Consider the following 21,846-nt stretch of genomic DNA (forward strand, 5'->3'; position numbering starts at 1 on the left):
CCATATTAAATCAAAATCTTTTTTTCTTTAAAACTCTGCCTTTCAGATTGCTCGGGATGTTGATGGATCAGGTAACTACTTAATGCTGACACATAAGCAGGTTGCTCAGCTACATCCCCTGTCTGGTTACTCAATCACCAGGAAGATGCCAGAGTGGGTCCTCTTCCATAAATTCAGCATTTCTGAGAACAACTACATCCGGATTACCTCAGAAATCTCTCCTGAACTGTAAGTTTCATGGAGAAAAAAGGGTTGTATTTTTTTTTTAATTCATACCTGTAGGAGTAAATGACAAATTTGGCTTTTATTCTGTTTTTAGTTGTAAAGTTTATACTGGTGCCAATCTTAATTTATGTTGAGAGTACCTACTAAGGGCAGGCCTCTGTGGATGATACCTAGGAAATGTCCCTGCCTGTGAGATGACAGCATAGAAAAGACAGTATCGAAATAAACACAAAGACCGTGTGTCTTTAAGAACTGAATGCTGGAGAAACCGTGCAGGTTTGCACAGTTTGAAAGGAATGCACTGACCTTGAGAGGAATGACCTTAGCCGTCTTTCAAGAGCCACTGAAGTTGGAGCTGTCAGGGAAGAGGAAGGAGGAGAGGTTGAAGAGGCAGGCACCAGAGGGTGTAAGGCTTTGTGGGCCACGTAGTTTAGATTTTATCCAAGTGCAGTACACAGCAACTGGAGCATTTTAAGCAAGAGTAGCATCTTCTCTGCATAGTTTTAAGGATCACTGTAGCTGGCCAGGCACAGTGGCTTACACCTGTAATTCAACACTTTGGGAGGCCAAGGCGGGAGGATGGCTTGAGCTCAAGAGTTCAAGACCAGCCCTGGCAACATGGCAAGACTCTGTCTCTACAAAATAAAAAAAAATAGCTGGTGTGGTGGCACGCGCCGGTAGTTCAAGCTACTTGGGAGACTGCAGTGAAGGATTGCATGAGCTCAGGAGGTCAAGGTTGCAGTGAACTAGCTATGGTTACACCACTGCACACCAGTCTGGGAGACAGAGCAAGACTGTGTCTGAAAATAAAAAAAAAACAACTGGTTTCTACATGAATGGAAAGGAGGGGCAACGGCAAGAGTGAGACTACTCCGCTAGTCTTTCAGAGGCCACAGCAGCGTCTGGATCCATTTTGAAGGTACCACTCCAGCAAGTATGACTGTGACTCATAGGTGTCTGGCTTACACAGCTGGATGTGGAGTGGCACTAAGATGACAAAGAAGCAAAGATTCACCCTCTATTCCCTACCCAAAGCTCTCTCAAGCATCAGATCAGTGCCTCTCACATGGCGATGGGCCTTAGGGGAATTATTAGTTTCCACCAAAGGTTAGTGGTAGACAGCACTTTCACTGTATGGCATCCACTAGAGAAGCCAACTTATTCTAGAAATGCAAGAGGATTTGCTGCAGGAAAACCGAAAAGTATTTGTTTTACAAAGTCAGATTGAGATACTGAGGAGTTCAAATTAAATACCGGTTCTATTGGTAGATTCTCCAGGGGATGGGAGGTGCCCAGACATAGTGTTTGCTGTCTCTCACCACCTTCCCCACTCAAAATCTAATCTTTTTGTTTTAAACAGATTTATGCAACTGGTACCACAATACTATTTCAGTAATCTGCCTCCTAGTGAAAGTAAGGATATTCTACAGCAAGTAATGGATCCCCTATCCCCTATTTCAACAATGAATAAGGAACAGAAAATGTGTGAGAAGTGCCCTGAAACTGCTGAACAGAGATGCGCTCTCCAGTGACTTCCCACCAAACACAGTTGCAATAGCGTCCCAAAGTTAGCTGGATGGCTGAACTCCGGAGTGATGTGCACATATGTTACGTGAAGACGGATTTCCCACCCACAGGATAGTCTTGAAAAAACACTTTGTATATTATTTTAAAATAAAAAATAGAAGTTTTTATTGAGTTCTTTAAATTACATGTTTTTCTTCTTCTTGGAAAAGGTTTTAAATCAACCATTCATAATTTGACCAAAATTTTTAAACACTGATATTTTGTAAATGTGTCACAGACACACGGGACAGAACCCTACTTTTTGTAGAGGACCTTACTCCAAATAAAGTTATGAGTTTTTCAGTAATTCTCCACTGAGTTTTCTGGTAATCTTACAAAAGCAAGCCCATCACTGTCCATTGGAAATGGGTTAGACAGATAGATATTCTTTCAGTTTATCCATGATTTCGTTCATCTTGTCGCCTGGAATTAACATCACAGTTCGCAAAGGCTTCATTGGTATGTCATCAAAAGACCATCTGCCACCCAGACAGGTGTCGCTCTCCTCCTGCACTGAGTAGTTGAACTTCAGAATTGCCTTCTAAACCAAGTAAGTAACCATGAATTAAAAATCTGGACAACCCAAAGACAAAACCCATTTAATCTACGACAAAGAATATTACGTTTGGCATATAGTTAAATAAGAATGAGAATTAAAAGGAAGCAAGACTCAGAATAAAACAAGTTCAAATGGGACATTCAAGTAGAAGTTACAAAACACAAACCAAGTAGACTTTTTAACCCACATGAGGAACAGGGATACAGGTGTGCAATTTCTAAAAGGTGAACAAGCAGCTAAGTGCTGTTTTCATTTAATTGTCCAATATCTTGTGATAAGTGGAATTAATACTCATAACATTTGATCATTAACAAGAACTGGTCTTCAAACACTGTCTTTTCTCACTCTCTCAGCTGCTTCCTTAGCATCAGGCTTTTGTGTGAAAACAGAGTAAATCTGCATACCTCACCATCTTAAAACACCCATACATACTCCCCCAAATGGTCTACCTGAGGTACTGAAGCATATGTTTTGTAAAAATTGTGTTTACCATTTACTTCCTGGAAAAAAAGGGCATAGCTGAATTTGTAGTACTTTAGTCTTCTGTAGAAGTCTTCAAAGTGATATCATCCAATTCAGGAAAATATGTTCCCCTCAGAGATACACTTCAAGATTTTTGCCCAGGCTGGAGTGCAGTGGCATGATCTCGACTCACTGCAGCTTCCACTTCCCAGGTTCAAGCAATTCTCCTGCCTCAGCCTCCCAGGTAGCTGGGATTACAGGCATCTGCCACCATGCCCAGCTAAATTTTTTTTGTATTTTTAGCAGAGACGGGGTTTCTTGTTGGCCAGTCTGATCTCGAACTCCTGGCCTCAGGGCCAACTCCGCCCGCCTCAGCTTCCTAAGGTGCTGGGATTACAGGCATAAGCCACTGCACCTGGCCCACTTCAAGATTTTTGAGAGGCAGACAGTGTGAAAAAGAATACTCTCTGGTATATGGCTGTCCATCACATACAAGCTATCTTTATTGAAAAAAATGCTGGAGAAATCCCACCAGCAGGATGACATCCACAACTAAGGGCAAAGAGTAGCAGGGGTGCCCCAGCTTCCACAATGACCAGCTGTGTGAGCTCAGGTAATTTCCCTCCCTATGACTTAAAAGTCCACATCTGTAAACCCCAGGCTAACGTCTACCTCTCCGCATGGTTTTAGAATGAAACATTTCACAGGAAGCATATTATAAACAGCTAATCATTCTTAGCAGGTTAGTAACTTTTCTCCTCCTCCTCCTCACACTCATAACCACAGTGCAGGTGGGGAGGCTGGTGCCTAGCCTCTTGAGTACCTACTATGTGCCTGGCACTATGTTAGCTGCTAGCTCTTGGGGGGAAACAGAAAAAAACAGAGTGGCCAAACTTGAAAGACTTGGACATAAGGTGGGAGAACAAGAAATCTTGATAAATCATTTTCAAGAAAATCCTTATTTACATCTAAATAAATAAACAGGATAGTCTTACCTCATAGAAAAATTCTTCCTCTGCATTTGCAAACATTAACTCATCTTTCTTTTGGTTGCTCCATTTCCTTTTGGAATTGTTTTTTCCTTCTTCCACAAATGTCTTACTAATCAGAAGGTAAAAGCAGCACTTCCCACATGGCTTATTGGTTTTGTGTGCCTCCACTACTTCTTTCCTACAAGGCATACACAGAGTTTGTTTACCTGCTGGATCAGGTGAAATCCATCAACAAATCAGAGCACAGAAAAAACCAGTGAGGCACCTTCAGTGGGTTCTGTGATGCAGGCATTCAATCTGGAAACTTAGTCTGAAGCAATGATTTTTATTCACATCATCAGTTGCATTTTTGATTATGAACCACTTTTTATAATAAATTGTATGACACATCTCTGATTTATATAGCAACTAACAGATGAATCTCAAATTCACTCAAAAAACATCACTGCTCTGCCTGCGTAGAAGTTAAAAATATATGAATTGGAATTTTTTTAAGCAATGAACATTTAACTGAAACACGCAAAGGTATACAGCCACAACCAATGTCACTATAGCCTGTGACTACTACTACAGTCTCTAATTCTTAAAGTCTGAAACTAATTTCTGACATACTGCAGCAACTGCATAAACACATATCCTAAATTCCAGCAATGGAATGGCAATGAAACCTTAATGTTTCTTCTTTCTGAAAATTAAACATAGTCTTGTGCATCTGGATGCCCTTGAACAAAAGAAGAAACTCAGAACAACCTTCTTCTTCAGCTTTCCTTTTTTTAGAGACAAAATCTCAGTCTGTTGCCCAGGCTGTAGAGTGCAATGGCTTGCAATCTCAGCTCACTGCAACCTCCGCCTCCCAGGTTTGAATGATTTCCGTGCCTCAGCCTCCCAAGTAGCTGAGATTACAGGCCTGCACCACCATGCCCAGCTAATTTTTGGGGTTTTTTTGTATTTTAAGAACTGGGGTTTCGTCGTGTCAGCCAACCAGGTCTCAAACTCCTAGCCTCAGGCAATCTGCCAGCCTCAGCCTCCCAAAGTGTTGGAATTACAGGTGTGAGCCACCACACCTGGCTTACCCCCACCCGCCTTTTTTTTTTGTTTTTTTTTAAAGAGACAGGGTCTTGTGATGTTACCCGGGCTGGAGTGCAGTCGGTATTCACAGGCACAGTCGTCACACACTGCAGCTTGGAACTCCTGGCCTCAAGCATTCCTCCTTAGTAGCTGGGACTACAGGTATGTGCTACTGTGTTTGGCTCTCCAGTGGTGCGATCGTGGCTCACTGCAACCTCTGCCTCCTGGGTTCAAACGGTTCTCCCTGCCTCAGCCTCCTGAGTAGCTGGGATTACAGGAACCCGCCACCACACCTGGCTAATTTTTGTATTTTTTTTTAGTAGAGACAGGGTTTCACCACGTTGGCCAGGCTGGTCTCGAACTCCTGACCTCAGGTGATCCACCCACCTTAGCATCCCAACGTGCTGGGATTAGAAGTGTGAGCCAGTATGCCTCACTTCAACTTTCTTTTAACCGTACTAGGAGAAAGCAAATCACCCTCCTACAAAACCAAATAAATGTGAGCTTCAGCTGATCAGAAGAAAAAAAAAAAAACAAACCACTTAAGGCACCAGAAGCACAATCTGAGCTGCAGCTAAGAGAACAGGGAGCAGGAGGTAAGAAGCACTGAATCCTTAGGAAAAACAGCAAACCTAAAGGTTTCCAGAGTAGAGTTGTATTCCTACGGCTATTTAAAGGGAAACCACAACGCAAATGCTATGAACTCTGAGAAAGAATATTCTATAAAGAACCTGTGGTTCACGCCTATAATCCCAGCACTTTGGGAGGCCGAGGCGGGCGGATCACAAGGTCAGGAGTTTGAGACCAGCCTGGCCAACACAGTGAAACCCCATCTCTACTAAAAATACAAAAAATTAGCTGAGCATGTTGGTGGGTGCCTGTAATCCTAGCTACTCGGGAGGCTGAGTCAGGAGAATTGCTTGAACCTGGAAGGAGGAGGTTGCAGTGAGCCCAGATTGCGTCATCACATTCCAGCCCAGGCGACAGAGCAAGACTCCATCTCCAAAAAAAAAAGGAGCCTGTCTAGGTCAAGTGCTGTGACTGACACCTGTAATCCCAACACTGGGGGGCCAAGGCGGGAAGATCACTTTAGTCTAGGAGTTCAAGACCAGCCTGGGCAACATGGGAAGACCCTGTCTCTACCAAAAAAAAAAAATATATTAAATAGATGGAAATAAATAAGTGAATCTGCCTATATTTTGCCCTCCTTTGCAAAGCTCAGGCAATACAATTCTTAGTACACTCAGTTTGCTAGATTTCACAGCTACATTTGAAATATTTTTGTAATCTTAAAACTCCTGCATTAAAAAAACAGAACAACAAAAAACCATGAAAAGCTAGACACAGTGTCAGGACTATGGTTTCCTTAGTTATGAACACACCAATAGAATTTGGGAATTTTACCAGTTTTGTTATTGTTGTAATTGTTCAGCATTTTATTTGTGTTGCAGAAAGCTATCTGTGAAGGTGATAAACTTCAATCAAATGGGGATGAAAAGTCTACATGAAATTATCTACTTATATACCACTTAAATCTTAAGTTTAAAGATTATTAAGATTATTGACACAAACTCTTCGAAAAGCTAGATGCTAATAATGTATGCACTTCACAGGAGGCTTCTTCCACTTCTCTCACACTAAATCCACTTAACCCAAGGACAGAACTCTTTCTGTATCTACATATTCTACTTAAATGACATTTCTGAATCTACTTGGAAAAAAATTACTGTTCAAAGACATTTTCCCAAGTCTCTTACTGAAGCTGCTGGTACATGGGCAGAGCAATCTGTGGAGGGACGTTAATGAATCTTTCACTTAGGAGAAGGCCCACAGGCTTGGTGGTGTCATTTAAAAGCTTGTCCAGCTGTTCAACCATGCTCTTTTCACAGTTCTTCTCACAGAAGCTTAGAATCAACTCTTTAATTTGTTCAGCACACTGGGTACCCTAGAAAGCAAAGAGAAAGCTTGTTTTCTATTACAACCAATCACTTACAGGAGAAAACCTGAAAGTGAGAGCTATCACTTTTTATCTTACAGCTAAGGGCAGTTTGCTGCCACAGCCTTTAACATCTTGTATGTCTTCAGTGTTGATTGCTTAAGTATTTCTCAAAAGCAAACACACTGGTTATGTACCATCCCATGATCAGTGGTAAGAAAGTCATAATTAACATTCAGACACACTGGAATAGCAACTCTAGTCCACCTCATTAAGACAGATGGAAGTAACTGGAAAGTTCATTTCAAAATTAAAGATTAAGAGTAGCCTGCATCTTATTCCGAGAAGGGTAAGCAGCTGATTTACTTTTTATTACAGCTCATTAGTCAATAAAAACAGAAGAATCAAAACAAAATAAAATGTAAGTGCCCTCAACTTTGAAGCAGCAAAGCCTCAGAATATCCCCATCACACAAGTAGTAAAGACAACAGCTGCAGAGACACAGCACCAACAGCTCCTGCATCAGTACCAACATCGGGACTGCCAAACCAGATGATTCCCTAAACCACAGGGAGTAAACAACTTTAACTGGGTACAGATTATTCAAAACACCATCACCTTCATATTGAAAAACGATTATAATAACAGCACTTATCCCTATTGTTAATATCATCATCTGACATAAAAGATATATCCACCATGCATTAAGTAAAAGTGGTTTTGGCCTAAGAAATAACCACTGAGATGTCACCCAGTGAAACCAACCTTTCTTTCAGTTAAATTCAAAAGGCTTATGAAACCAAAAATCTCATCTTCATCCACATCATCATCGCTGTCTTCTGAAACATCTGTTTGCTATTTTAAAAGAAAAAATATTTAAATTTTATATTTAGTTGAGTATAATACCAAGTCTTGGGATGTAGGACTCATTTATCTCTTCACTTTTCAAAAGCAAAACTGTTTTACCGCCGTCATCTTAGAAAGCATTATATTTTAAACACTGTCAGTTTTACCACTATCCTCTTGGAGAGCACTGTATCTTAAACTGTATGACCTTGTTCATTTCACTTTACCTCCCTTGACTCTGTTCCTCTTTTTAGATTCTGGAAAGATTGAAATTTCTTTGTACCAGATTCTTAAGTCATTTTCTTTTACCAGATTCTCAATATAAAATGAATCCAGAAGAGATAAAACCTCAGAAATAAAGCATTTTAATTTGTTTTCTAAACAATTTGGCTGGAGCCAAGCCTTGATTCTCTGCTGGCCCACAGCATTGTTTCATCTAAAAATCAGGTGTTTCGAGAGCACTTGTCAGTCTTGACCATTAGCAAAGCTGGGCAATGCTCACGGGCCACTCACACCTCACATGGGCAAGAGAGAAGGGAAAAAAGAGAAACCTGCCCTTTGCTCTAGGATCCTAGGGACTGACTCCCCTGAATGCTCTGGGTAGTCCCTTTACTAAGAACAAGAAGTCTTTATCCTTGGGACACCTCAAGCATCTCTGGAGAAGCCAAAGAAGCCACAATTATAGCTGCAGAGCTACTGATGATAATCCATTTAAAGGCTGAATCCTGCCATTAGACAATAACCTCTTTCAAGGATAAAAATAACTGCTTCTCCTCCATATACATTAGGTCTTCTTAGACACTAATTAGCTAGAGATCACATTTGTTTGATGAAAGAGCAGGTGGTCTGTTTTTTCCCACTGTCCTAATAAAAGGAAGCCCCAATAGGTTTAATTTCTCATTTACATTGAGTGTGATAAGGTTACTAATATTGTCAGAAGGCTTGAAAAGTGTCCACTGTATTTAGTAATAAGTATGTTGGTGATCCTATCATTCAATGTCAGAATTTTTGTGGCATAAAAGTCAGATAAGAGTGTCTGAAGAATGAATAGGAGGACAGGAAGTAGAAACCATGAATAAGATTACTTTTCAAGAATTTTGGCTCTGAAGGTAACGTAGTTAGAGTGGAACATTTGACTGAATGGAGCTTTTGTTTGTTGTGTTTTTCACAACAGGCTAGGGAACAAGTGCTGGAAACAGGAAAAAGACATCAACAGTGACAGCTGCACATGTGTAGCACTTGTCAGTTGCCAGACACTGTTCTAAGCAGTCAGCAACTCATTTTGTTTACCCATGCACTCTACAAGGTAGATGCTAGTATCATCCTCATTTTCAGAGGTGGAAATGGAAATTAATTAAGGTACTGTGGCAGGACAGACGGCTCCAGTGGATCTCTTCTTGGACATGCTCTTCTGACAAAGTGACCTAGACACTTTTCTCATGGAGTGATGAGGTCAATGTGCCCTCCCCTATGTAGAAATTTGTATCTGTACTGACGAATCAAATGGTGGAAACGGCACTATTTCATCACTTCTGCCTGGTTCTTTTGGGCTGCTTGCTCATGGAACAAACCAATGTGTAGCGAGGCCCACATGGAGAGGAACTGAGGCCCCTGTTCGAGAGTCCTAGCTAAGCTCCCGACAGACAGCTAGGGCTAACTTGCCAGTCAGGTGAGTGAGCCGTCTTGAAAGGAATCCTCAAGCCTCCAGTCAAGCCTCTCCAGCTAACTAAGCTTTATCCAAACTGCAGATCCATGAGCCAAATAAATGACTGCTGCTATTTTATGACACTAAGCTATGGGGTGGTTTGTTATGCAAACACATAACCCAAAGAGCCACCAGATGATAGGCAGCAGAGCCAGGGTCCAGCCTAGTCCTTATTTTGTTGAGCTCTCTACAACATCTATCTGATAAGGATGACAATCCACCTCCTTTAAATGTTCTCTTTCTTGCTGTGTATGACATCACTGCTCTGTTGTTTCTTCTACTTCTCCCCCTTTTTAATCTCTTTTGCTGGCTCTGCCACTTACATTACTCATCCAAGTATTCTTAGTATTAGTAAAGTATCTGTCCCTTTCCTCCCTGTGCAATCCCAATCACTTCTATGATTCAATAACATTTACTACAAACTCCCAAGTCTCCAGGGCTCCACCCGCTACCCCATATCTCACAGGTAATTCAAACTCAAAATGTACAAATCCAAACTCACGTTCCCCCTCCTAACCTGAACTTCCTCCATGTTTGAGATCCTGTTTGCTCAAGCTAGAAACCTGGAAGTCATCCTTGACTCCTTTTCCTCTCACTTTCAGACGCAGTCAGGGACTAAACTCCATCATATTTCATGTTCCAAATATTTTTCAAATGAGCCCACTTCTCTCCCTCTCCATTGCCACTACCTGGGCTATTGCATTTAATAACCTTGGATTACCACAATGACCTTCTGACCAGTCTCCCTTCCTCCAGTAATACTGCCTTCCAATTCAAGCTAAGCAGAATAAATAATTCATTTTTTTCCCCCAGATACAGGGTCTTGCTGTGTTGCCAGGCTAGAGTGCAGTGGCACAATCGAAGCTCAGCCTTGAACTCCTTGGCTCAAGAGATCCTTCTACCACAGTCAACTGGGTAAAAAGATTATAGGCATGTGCCACTATGCCCGGCTAATTTTTGTTATTTTTTGTAGAGACAGAGTCTTGCTATGTTGCCCAGGATAGTCTTGAACTCCTGGCCTCAGGCAATCCTCCTACCTTGGCTTCCCAAAGTGCTGGGATTATAGGCATGAGACACCATTGCCCAGAATGAACTAAATAAAGAACTCATTTAATCAGAAAAAAAACAATTGTCCTGCTTACCTTAATCACACTCCCAATATGGTTCTGTTGAATTAAAAGATCTGTTAGCTCTGCAGTGTTCACAGGAGCCTTTAGAAAAAGCTAAAAGGAGGAAAAATTATTTTAAATTAAGTTCAAAGCATGATTTCTAATAACTTCAAATCCCATATTCAAATACAAATAATGAAATTTCTGTGACTTAATTAAAAAGATGACCTAGAAAAGCAATCCTAAGAGGGAAAGAAAAGCCCAGGAGAGCCAAAGAAGCTAAAGATTAGGAAATTTCAGAGAAGCAGTGAGTGGTAATACAGAAGTAATGGGGGAGGGAGATAAAAAAAAAAAAACAGAGAGAAAGGAGAGAGGATGCACACAAGGCCGAAGAATTTGGTGAAAAGGACAGTGGAGGCTATAAAGGTTAAAGAACCAGTCATATTATATGAGTCAACGAATAAGGAGAAGCAGCAAGCATCAATTTTGTGGCACCAAACAGCACAGTTACATGACTACTAAGAATTGTGAATTAGAGAAAACAAAATAGTAGCTCAACTAATTAGCAGATGAAATAATTCTTCCTTCCAGGCAAGGTAGAGAGGATAGAAATGGAAATTCTAAAAAGATGAATTTGAGAGAGTCTGTATTGAATGATCTGAATTTGCTTTTTTTTTTTTTTCTTTTAGAGACAGAGGCTCGCTCTGTTTCCCAGACCGGAGCTCAGTGGTGCATTCATAGCTCACCGCAGGCTTGAGCTCTTAAACTCAAGTAGTCCTCCAGCCTCAGCCTCCTGAGTAGCTAGGACTAAAGATGTATGGTACCATACTTGGCTAATTTTTTATTTTTTGTAGACCAGTTCTCACTATGTTGCCCAGGCTGGTTGCAAACTCCTGGGATCAAGTGATCCTCTCACTTCAGCCTTCCAAAGTGCAGAGATTATAGGCATGGGATTTTTCTTAGAAGAAAAAATTTATGCATAATAAATAAAAGAGAATACCTGCTGCAATAAAAAATTTATGCATAATAAATAAAAGAGAATACCTGCTGCAATAATTTCTTAATTCCGTCATGATCGTTATCTGATATGGAATAAGCTTCAAATTCGATATTCACTTCCTGTAAATAACACATAAAATAGTTGTTACCAGAAAAGCTACAAACATCTAGGCTTTAAAACAGGCAAACATTGCCAAAATAGCCATCTGTAGAGAATACAAAGCACCATCACACCATTTCTTCATGTGACACAAAAGCCTGAGAGAACAAAACACTCAGAGTAACCTAGTTTAAATGTTGAGAAAGTCCAGTTCAAATAAACCAGTCACAGCAGCCACAAAGAAAAAATTATTTTCCTGATTGCCAAAAGGGTGGGCAAAAATAAAAATCATTTCAAAAGTCTATGGAATTGCCTAGAGCTTGATTTAGCCCACGGATTTGAGGTTACACTTCCTTCACCTAGCAAATATTTATTAAGTACCAATCCAGGTACCAAGCACTATGCCAGACACTCAAGATGAAAAGGTTATGCCAGGTGCGGTGGCTCATGCCTGTAATCTCAGCACTTTGGGAGGCCGAGGTGGGCAGATCACGAGGTCAAGAGATCAAGACCATCCTGACGAACATGACGAAACCCCATCTCTACTACAAAAATTAGCTGGGCATGGTGGCACATATTTGTAGTCCCAGCTACTCGGGATGCTGATGAGGCAGGAGAATCGCTTGAACCCAGGAGGCAGAGGCTGCAGTGAGCTGAGATTGCGCCACTGCACTCCAGCCTGGTGACAGAGCGAGACTTCGCCTCCAAAAAAAAAAAGAAAAGGTTAGTAAGGCAGACAGGAATGATCCTGCTCTCATGCAGCTTATAATTTAGGGAGGAATATAGACATTAAGGAAATATTTGTAGAAATAAAACAAAGGTATCACGGTACTATAACAACTTAAAAAATAAGTGAGGAAAGGAAAGGCTTCCTTAAAGAAGTGATACTTGAGCAAGGAAGCAAGAAAAAGCAAAGAGGGTTGCTTGTACAGGGAACAGCACAAACTAAGGCCCTAAGGCAGAAGGAAATATGATGAGCACAAGGGACTAGAAGAAAGAATGTGTAGCTGGGCTCCCTGATCTGTACCTTCAAGACAACAGAATCTAAAAGAAGATGGCAATGAAATACCAAAACCAAAACCTAGTTGCTTTTAAACACTATCAAGATCCATCCTTGAGGACCCTAAATCCTACCTTGATAAATGATACAACGAACCTGGGGCTCTGATGAAATAATTTATTTTGATGCTCTTCAGGTTTCCATGGTTTGGGAATTTTGGTCTTAGCTAAAGGACATCACAGAGGAAATTAGACCCACTTTTACCTTGCCACACGGACATATATTTAAGGCTTCCTTAATTGTTAAACTTGCAACGCCCTGGAATTGCTCTAAGCAATTTTGAAGCAATTCCAGCTCCAATTTGAACTCCTGAAGTTCAGCTTTGCAGATCAAACGCTAACTCAGCCAGATTATGTGAGTAGCAAAACACAAGGGGTAGGGTGGGAGTGTTCCAAACAGGATCAAACTAAACCAAATAACAAATTGTCATTATTCAGGACTTAAATTTATTCCTTAGATCTAAATACATTCTGTAAATAATGCTCTTCTAGTGTTTTTTTCTTTGTCTAGATAGACACCTCGGACCTCTGTCCCAGACTATTATGGCACCACCAGGGAAATGGGCAGCAAATGGATTATCTGTCCAGCACCCTTTTCCCGGGTATGGGATCATCTCCGTATGGTTTCGACAGGAACAGCCACGTTTGTAGAAAACAGCCCTGTCCCTCATTCCCAGGTGATTTAGAATTAAGACTGTGGTGGTCTGATAGACTTCCCATGTTAACACAAGAACCACTGCTTTCTATAACCCACAGTCATAAAATAGCCAAAGTTCTAAGTGAAAAATGGTGAGATGGCATTCAAGGCACAGAGCCAAAATAAAGATTTGTAAAGCTACGATCACACAGCTGGTGAATTTAGGGACCATTTACAGAAATGACGATGGTTTAAGAGAGGGGCATGAATTATTACACAAATTCTGCTTTGGACAAGTTAAGGTTGAGGTATCTATTTAGACATTCAATAGTCTGAAGGATCACTCAGTCCGAATTATTTATTAAACAAATAATAAGTACCCACATTAGCAGGCACTATGGTAGGACCTATTCTGAAGACAGGAACCCAGTTCTGTGAGACTATGAAGCAAAGATTTACCCACGACTTGGGTCAGCTGCCCCAGGAGCCAGAAAATACAGCCTAGCTGAGATCTGAAGAAGGAAGGGAAAAGCAGGAGGAAGAAGAGCATCTGAAAAGGCTTCTACGGTAGAACTCGGCAGGAGCCTTCGAGAAACTGAGGGCCCCTGTGAGTGCAGCCTGCACAGTGAAGAGGCGGACAGCTGCTCCCCCGGGGGAGAGGGCCGGCTCGCGGGCCCGGGGTGGCCGATTCAGGATTTGAGGCTTCGGCCTGAGAACTAAAGCAGGCGAGAACGCCACACCTGTTGCGGCGGGCTTTTTCGAGGGGACGCGCGTTGGGAGAATAACCGGATCGGAGTAGGCCTTTGAAAAATAACTACTATGGCTGCAGTGTGTTAAAGGCCGAGGAGGAACCTGAGAAACAACACATCTCCAGTTTCTGCTCACAGACCCTCAGGAACAGGAAAGACACTCCACTGTTTTCACACAGCCTGGGCTTGCCACAAGTTTATAAACCAACTAGAGAAGTGTGTGTCCTTCTCACCTCGTCAACGACCTCGTCGTCTTCATCCTCTTCTTCGTCACTGTCGTCATCGTCTTCGTCCTCATCCTCGACTTCATCTTCCTCTTCGTCGTCGCGCTGGACCTGGGCGCCCGGCGGCTGCGGAACGCCACTTCCCACAGCCCTCCGTTTGGCCCTGGACGCCATGTTGCCGCCCACACTGCGCCTGCGCAGCTTCCCCTAGCCTGACCTTACAGACCAGCCCATAGTAGCCAAGGGGGTGAGGGATTACGAAGAAGCTAGGAGCTGAGTGCACGCCAACCCCAATGCCCCTGCAGGATTCCGCAGCCACAATCCCTTACAGTCAGGTCCAGCTTGCAGTCCTCGCTTGCTTTTTTCTTCCTCTCTCCACCCTCTCGCACTCCTCCCAAGGCTTCTCCTCCCCTTCGCTTAGTGGTTCAACCCATCTAGCCTCAGGTCTCACTCGGCCGCCTGGATTTCGAGGCGCATGCGCGAGCATTCAGGTGTGCGCGCGGCCACCCCCCGGCCCTAGGCTGAGGTCCGGGGTTCTGGGGCCCGGTTCGCCGCCGCAGCCGTTAGGCTGCATGCGGAGGGGACCGCCCACCCTGTTGTCATTGCTCCTGCGGCCTCAGCAGCCTCTTCGCTGGGACTGCGCGACACCGCCCCCCGACTGGGCGCTCGCGGTATCCCAGGCCCGGTGCTGGGTACGGTCCAGCCTTTTAGCCCATTAGGGCTTCGCCAGCCCCGCGAGGTAGGTGTCGCCGCCCGCGGTACCCGTGCAGGGCCCCGGCCCTGGGCAGTGTGTGACTCCGCGGGGCCAAGGCCCCGAGGCCGCTGCGGGCCTGGTCCTGTCCAGGCGGGAGGTCTGTGGTCCCTACAGCTGCGCCAGTGACGGAAGGCGCCTGCCCAGCCTACCATCGCCAAACTTCTGGAGCGCGTTTCTTGACCTAAAAGTTTTTTTTAAAAGCATGGACTGCAATTAAAAATGCTTCGCGGGGCCGGGGGCTTGGTGGCTCACACCTGTAATCCCAGCACTTCGGGAGGTTGAGGCGGCTGGATCACCGGAGGTCAGGAGTTCGAGACCAGCCTGGCCAACATGGCGAAACCTCGCCTCTACTAAAAATACAAAAATTAGCCGGGCGCGGTGGCTCACACCTGTAATCCCCAGCACTTTGGGAGGCCGAGGGGGGTGGATCACTTGAAGTCAGGAGTTTGAGACCAGCCTGCCCAACATGGTGAAACCCCGTCTCTACTAAAAGTATAAAAAGTAGCCAGGTGTGGTAGCAGGCGCCTGTAGTCCCAGCTACTGAAGAAGCTGCGGCAGGAGAATCGCTTGAACCCAGGAGACGGAGTTTGCAGTGAGCGGAGATCGAGTCACGCACTCCACGCTCCAGCCTGACGTCATCTCAAAAAAAAAAAGAAAAAAAAAAAAACTTTGGGGCCAGTGGGGTAGTCTAGGTTAAAGACCCGAGCCAATTTTGATAGAAGAGTAGAGGGGACGGCGGGCAGCTGCAGAGTTGGTGAGTCTCCGCTGCCATCCCCTGTGGCAGGTGGGGATTCGGCCCAGTGCGGCCAGGTCTTTCCATTGCGAGAGAAGTGGGGGTTCTGGCTCTTTATGAGAAACACCCTGACTGTTTAAAAACCCATACCAAATAAAAAACCTCATCAACCTCAGGTTTATCCCACAGGCTACCAATTTGCCTTCTGTTGTGAAAAATACGTGGAAAGAAAATCATTAGAGAAGCCCTCAGCTTTCTGGGAATAAGATCTACACCCTTGGCTCTCAGGCCTTCAAGCTACACCACCAGCCTTCCTGCTTACAAGTCTCCAGCTTGCAGACAGCAGATCATAGCACTTCTCAGCTTCCGTAACTGCATGAGCCAATACCTTACAACAAATCCCTTTCTGGATGTAAATGTATGCCATTGGTTCTGTTTCTCTGAAGAACTCTGACTAATACACCCAATACAAAGGGGCCCGTGCTCCTTCTGTCTTGTTCCATCATCCCTAGGTTGTTCTCTGCAAGTATGAAGGGTTTGGCCACCCCATCCACGTTCCAGGCAGAAAGAGGGAGGGGAGGGGAGGGACCAGCATTTCCTTCTAAGTACAGAACTGATAAGTTTTGCACATCACTTCACCTTGCATCCTGTTGGCCAGAACCTAGTCGCCTCACAACCTCTAACTACACAGTTTTATTTTCGGCAACCATTGCCCAGTTAATGAGGAGTGCCTGTTTCTGTGGGGAGAAGGGATGAGTAAATGTTTAGGGGCAACTGGCAATCTATACCACACCTCCCAGTCCCAATAAGATGTACCAGCTATGAATCTTGAATATTCTTTCATAAGACTTACTGCATTATGAGTCTGTTTTTACTGATTTTTAAAGTACCTTTTTACCTTCCTGTAAATATAATGATACAGGGATCATATTGCATGCCTAGTGCCCAGTACAGTTACTGTTCTAGAAAGTTGTGATTTACTGATAAGATTTAACTAGACAAACCAAAAAAAGTTCAGGTGGGATTCAAAGAAGAAACACTTGTTTTCAGCCTGGTCCCAACCATTTCAAACTAGGCTGTAGACGGATGGTTTCACCCAGAATTATATCAGCAAATCCTGATAACTCTGCAAAATGAAGGCTTGATCCAGTCACTTCTTGACCTGGCCTTTGCTAAAGCTAGCACCCCTACCACAACTCTGATTTGATCACTGATGACTTTCGACTAATCTGCCATGACCCATGCGGTCTCTGTCCTTCCTTGCCTGAAAAGTCGGTGGTATTTCTAAAGTATAGATCCCATCACTGTCAATCCTATCCTAAACTTTTTAGTGGGGTCCCTTTTCTCATGAAATCCATAGCTTACCTTGTCCATTACACTTGAGCCACACTTACCCTTCTCTCCTGGGGATACTCAGGCCCCTTTCTGACCATGTCCTCACTGCTGTTGTCATTCAGATCACAAATGTCAAAATCACTCAAATGTCAGCTCCCCAGAGGTCTCCCTGGACATGGAACTAGTTATCAGCACCCCAGTCACTCTGCCAGATCAGCTCATAGCACTTACTAGTTCTGAAATCATTACACACAGCCCCAGTAAATAATGCAGACCTAATTTCCTGAGGAGGATTCCAAGCTTGGGATTTGGCATCACAGCCTGAGAACTATATAGAAACACTTGTGAGAGGGCTGGCTTCTGGGATTTGAAAGCATTACAGAAATATTCTTTGAAAATATAGGGATTTGTATCTCAGAGGCTATCTACTGGGGGCTGAGTAGAGCTCTGTGGCCACAGGATTGCCTGCTTCCAAGCATTATGCTTCTGCTTTTTAAACCCCACACTAACTGCTTTCTTTGTGTGCCACAAAAGGATGTATGCCTTAGCTGAAAATGCCAAGTTTTACCTGCTTTGGACCGATTGAATCAGGCCTACCTAGGTTATCTAGGATAATCTCCCTTACTTAAAGCCAGTTGATGACTTTATCTTATCTTCAGAATACCTTCACAGCAACACCTAGAGTAGTGTTTGGAAGAACAGTGCTTGGCCTAGTCAAGGTAACACAAAAGTTATCATTGCGGAAGGGTAGGCTCCTAATTTCTGTGTGAGATATATTTTGAGTAACTTCAGGAAGTGATAGGAACCATACTGCCCATTTCCCCAAATTCCCAATCTCTCTAGCTAACACCTTGATAGCAGCAATATTAGAACTTGATTTCATAAGTATTATATTTGTTCACCAGGTTTGGTGCTTAGGTACAAAACAGTTAATTTTGAGCCAATTTTCCCAAAATGCTCCATAAATATATATTCAATAGTAATTTATAAGTAATGGCACCCAAAATTGGTACATTTCTTTTTTTTTTTTTTTTTTTTTTAAGAGTGTCACTTTGTCACCCAGGCTGGAGTGCAATGGCTCGGTCTAGGCTCACTGCAACCTTTGCCTCCTGAGTTCAAGTGATTCTTCTGCCTCAGCCTCCCAAATAGCTGAGACTACAGGCGCATGCCACCATGCCTGGCTAATTTTTTTTTTTTAGTAGAGATGGGGTTTCACTGTATTAGCCAGGATGGTCTCAATCTCCTAACCTCGAGGTGATCTGTCCACCTCGGCCTCCCAAAGTGCTGGGATTATTGGCGTGAGCCACCACGCCTGACACATTTCTGTTTCAATCAATGTAGTCTATTGATTCTTAGCAACCACTGCATAATATTTATTAAGTAACTAACTGGAGGGTCTAATGCCATTTATGGAATGATAATCTGCCTCTCAAGCAGATTTATTCTGTAGTTTCTCAGCAGCATTTATTGATTTGTGTGTTTTAGAGAAAGGGTCTCACTCTCTCACCCAGGCTGGACTGCAGTGGTGGGATCACGGCAACCTCCTCCTCCCAGGCTTAAGTGATCCTCCCAAGGAGCTGGAACTATGGGCACATGCCACTGGGCCTGGGTGATTTTTAAATTTTTTTGTAGAGATGGGGTCTCACTATAGTGCCCAGGCTGGGCTCAAACAATCTACCCACCTCAGCCTTCTGAAGTGCTGGAATTACAGGCATGAGTCGCTGTACTTGGCCAGCCCTTGGGATGATTATAATGTGCCTTCCCCCCACCCCAATACAAGAGGAATATAGTTTTCATTGTAAAAAAAAAAAATGTATAATACTGAAAGAGGTAAAGTAGAAAATAGTCATTCTAATTTACCACTCAGAAATAATTACTATTGATGTTTTGGTGTATATCCTTTCATATATGTCTGAAAATTCTAAAATCATACTATTTATGTAATTCTGAATCTTGCTTTTTTCTTAACATTATTTTGTGATTAAATAATTCATGTAATTGTTTGTGAATATTTTAGTGATTTCTTAGATCTGTACCATGATTTCTTTAACCGTTCTCTCATTGTTGGATCTTTACATTGTTTCCGTTTATTTGTAATTCTGAAGAATTCTAGTGTAAGCATCTTTATGTTAATCTTTGGACGCCTTTATGAGTATTGCTTTAGTATTCTTAGAAGTGAAATTACAGGAAGAAAAAGGATGAAGTATATAAGGCTTTGATGTCAACAAATTGTTTTCCAGGTTATCAGACTGTCTTATGTTACTTGACAATGTTTAGAAAACATTTAATAAGTAGAAGAGTCAATATAACTATTTCCCAAAGCGATTATGAGCTACTTAGTATATTTATCTTGAAATGGAAAAGTTATTTATCTCCTTTAAATGTAAGATATCCATTTCTCTGTTGTTGATACAGCCCTAAATTTGCATCACTTCTCTTCTCCGAGCCATAAATGTTTGGTATAGGACACTTGACTTTCACTAATGGCTTTCATCTGTCTTTCCAAGTGATATCAACTGCTAACATGCTGTTTCTTGGCCTTATCAGTGACAAGGGTCTTCAGAAAGAAGAAGCCCATTAGTGCTAAGTCATGGTATAGGAGGGATAGGTCTTTTCAACAAGCAATTTTTTGCCGCCTTCTTGTGTACTGTTCCCACCGGACATTGCTTAGGAAGAGTCTTTGAGATCTAATTAAGATCTGTTTCCTTGCTCTATCACAGCGCTCTACAAGGGCCGCCAGGCAATAATGAAGGTTCTTTTACTGAAGGATGCTAAGGAAGACGACGGTGGCCAGGATCCATATATCAGGGTAAGTGGCCTGAGGCTCTTTGTCCCATAGGGTCCTTTCTGCTAAGTCAAGGGGCCTGGAGCAGGCAGGGGTGGGGTCTGCAAAAACTCAGAGGAACTAATACAGAATAAATGGTTAATGTTTCCTTATTTTAAAAACAGCTGTAGCCAATCCAGAACTATATTCTTTCATTTGCAGGAATTAGGATTATATGGACTTGAAGCCACTTTGATCCCTGTTTTATCATTTGAGTTTTTGTCTCTTCCCAGTTTCTCTGAGAAGGTAAGGCCCGACTTGACTGAGCACTATGTTAAGTGTTTGATTTCTGTAGAACCCTTGCCAGCCGAAGCCAGGGAAGGACTGTTATTACTGTCTCCTTATTTTATTCACAAACTTTAAAACAAGGCAGTATAACCTCACCTGGCTCCAGGAGGCTACTGCTGTTCAGACTCTCTGACTGAGCCTCTATCAGCCCCTCCAGAAAGCCACCCAGACTCAGAGATTGGGGCCCAGGAGAGCAGATCATGGTGAGAGCAGCAAACCTGCATTGCTCCTAGCAGTCCTAGAACCCTTTTACTCATCCTGTCATTTAATCTACCCCTCACCCCCCACCCACCCCTGCAAAGCAGGCCAGGTAGGTGTTATTTTCCCATTTTAGAGATTGGAGTCCCAAATTAGGCAACTCAGCTAAGACCTCTAGCAAGTAAGAGACAGGGCTGGGACTCAAACCCAGGGCTTCTGCCCACAACTTCAATTCTGCTTCCAGTGTAGGAGTGATAAAAAATTGCAGGAGATAAGCCCAGTAAAGGCTTTCAAATGTTTCAGAGTGAAAATCCAGTGCCCACAGCTTCAGGGACATCAGATGTATACAGCCGTCCAGTGCCTGGCTCAGAGTAAATGTTTGGTAGATAATATCACCATTAGTCTCTTTGAAAATCAGGGCTTCAGCATGGATATCACCCCCTGTATATTCCCACTTCTATTACAGAGTCAGGTCAAGGCTTCCCTCCTACCTGCACCCCACTCTAATCCCAGGCTGCGTGCGGCTTCCCCTCTGTGCTGCCGTGACGCTTATCACCCTGTGGTGCATTTGTCTGTCCCTGCCCTAGACTGTGAGCTTCTTAGGGGAAGTACTATGAATAAAGAGTGGACCTGTGTATCCTAAAAGTCCTGGAGTAAATAGTTCCAGGCACAGTAAGCACTCAGTAAGTGTTGGGGGATGGGTGGAAGGAATTAGTTTTCTTACTACTTTTGTGAAACGTTTGGAATACCGAGTCATACATAGCTCCTTGGAAGATGTTGAATGTAGCCATCATAAAAAATGACTTTATTGCTCTTTGGTGTGCAGCTTTCTCATCCTGAAGATTATGGGGGACTCATTTTTACCAGCCCCAGAGCAGTGGAAGCAGCAGAGTTGTGTTTGGAGAAAGACAATAAAACTGAAGGTGAGGGTGGGTCTACTGTAGATGCCACTGGATGTTTATTTACTGTTGTTTCTCCTGCTGGAAGACTTAAGTTCCAGAAGCAGCTGCACTTCTAAGAGAAGTGAGTGCTTAGTGGTGTCAGATCACAGACCCTGCCTTGGGAAACGGGAGACAGGGCTGCGTCTTAAACTCCCAGACAAGATGACCCTGAGAGGGACTTTCCCTATCTATTTGCTATTCACCTCCTGGGCACTCATATCTCCACTTAGAATGTATCAGGCAGCAGCTTCTTCCTCTGAAAATAGGATAAGTTCTACTTTCATCAAAGAGAGATGATGAAAAAATCTATAAGAAAATGGTCAGTGCCACCATGTCAGGCACTTAGTGACTCAGTCATCTCTTTGACCTGTCTCCCCACTGCCTTCCCTCACCATGAGAACAGTATGAAAATGGCAGTGCCCATTGACAGAACTCTGGGTTTCAGCCTGAGCAAACACCTTCTTAATAAATGCAACTGAACAGCTTCCCAGATAACATTTATGGAGTGCCTGTTGTATGTCACAACAGTGCCTGTTG

General features: G+C 43.1%; 3 protein-coding genes across 7 annotated transcripts in view; 2 read left to right on the plus strand and 1 right to left on the minus strand.

Annotated features, from left to right (window-relative positions):
* DHX32 (DEAH-box helicase 32 (putative)) overlaps positions 1-2,098 on the plus strand; it is a 57,788-nt gene extending 55,690 nt beyond the window's left edge. For both annotated transcript variants that reach the window (XM_017537901.2, XM_037741787.1), the window contains 2 exons: positions 47-228; positions 1,586-2,098. In XM_017537901.2, coding sequence (XP_017393390.1) covers positions 47-228; positions 1,586-1,757 — 354 coding nt within the window. In that variant the 3' untranslated portion in view covers positions 1,758-2,098. The remainder of the gene's footprint in view (positions 1-46; positions 229-1,585) is intronic.
* LOC108310771 (BRCA2 and CDKN1A interacting protein) lies at positions 1,888-14,443 on the minus strand. Of its 2 annotated transcripts, XM_017537920.2 has the most exons (7): positions 14,246-14,441; positions 11,513-11,587; positions 10,502-10,582; positions 7,574-7,663; positions 6,630-6,817; positions 3,808-3,982; positions 1,888-2,332 (listed from the first exon to the last, which is right to left on the minus strand). In XM_017537920.2, the coding sequence occupies exons 1-7, from the start codon at positions 14,408-14,410 to the stop codon at positions 2,162-2,164; spliced, it is 945 nt and encodes a 314-aa protein (XP_017393409.1). In that variant the 5' UTR covers positions 14,411-14,441; the 3' UTR covers positions 1,888-2,161. The 2 variants fall into 2 exon arrangements, with proteins under 2 accessions (XP_017393409.1, XP_017393410.1); XM_017537921.2 differs by lacking the exon at positions 11,513-11,587 and having other exon boundaries at positions 14,246-14,443.
* A 326-nt stretch (positions 14,444-14,769) lies between these two features.
* UROS (uroporphyrinogen III synthase) overlaps positions 14,770-21,846 on the plus strand; it is a 34,862-nt gene continuing 27,785 nt past the window's right edge. The window contains exons 1-4 of one of the 3 annotated variants that reach the window (XM_037741789.1): positions 14,770-14,975; positions 19,779-19,867; positions 20,045-20,128; positions 21,195-21,291. In XM_037741789.1, coding sequence (XP_037597717.1) covers positions 19,805-19,867; positions 20,045-20,128; positions 21,195-21,291 — 244 coding nt within the window. In that variant the 5' untranslated portion in view covers positions 14,770-14,975; positions 19,779-19,804. The remainder of the gene's footprint in view (positions 14,976-19,778; positions 19,868-20,044; positions 20,129-21,194; positions 21,292-21,846) is intronic. The other 2 variants (XR_005201739.1, XM_037741788.1) reach the window with 2 other exon arrangements.

This window comes from Cebus imitator, unplaced genomic scaffold (genome assembly GCF_001604975.1).
Source record: "Cebus imitator isolate Cc_AM_T3 unplaced genomic scaffold, Cebus_imitator-1.0 Scaffold107, whole genome shotgun sequence".
Lineage (NCBI taxonomy): Eukaryota > Metazoa > Chordata > Mammalia > Primates > Cebidae > Cebus > Cebus imitator.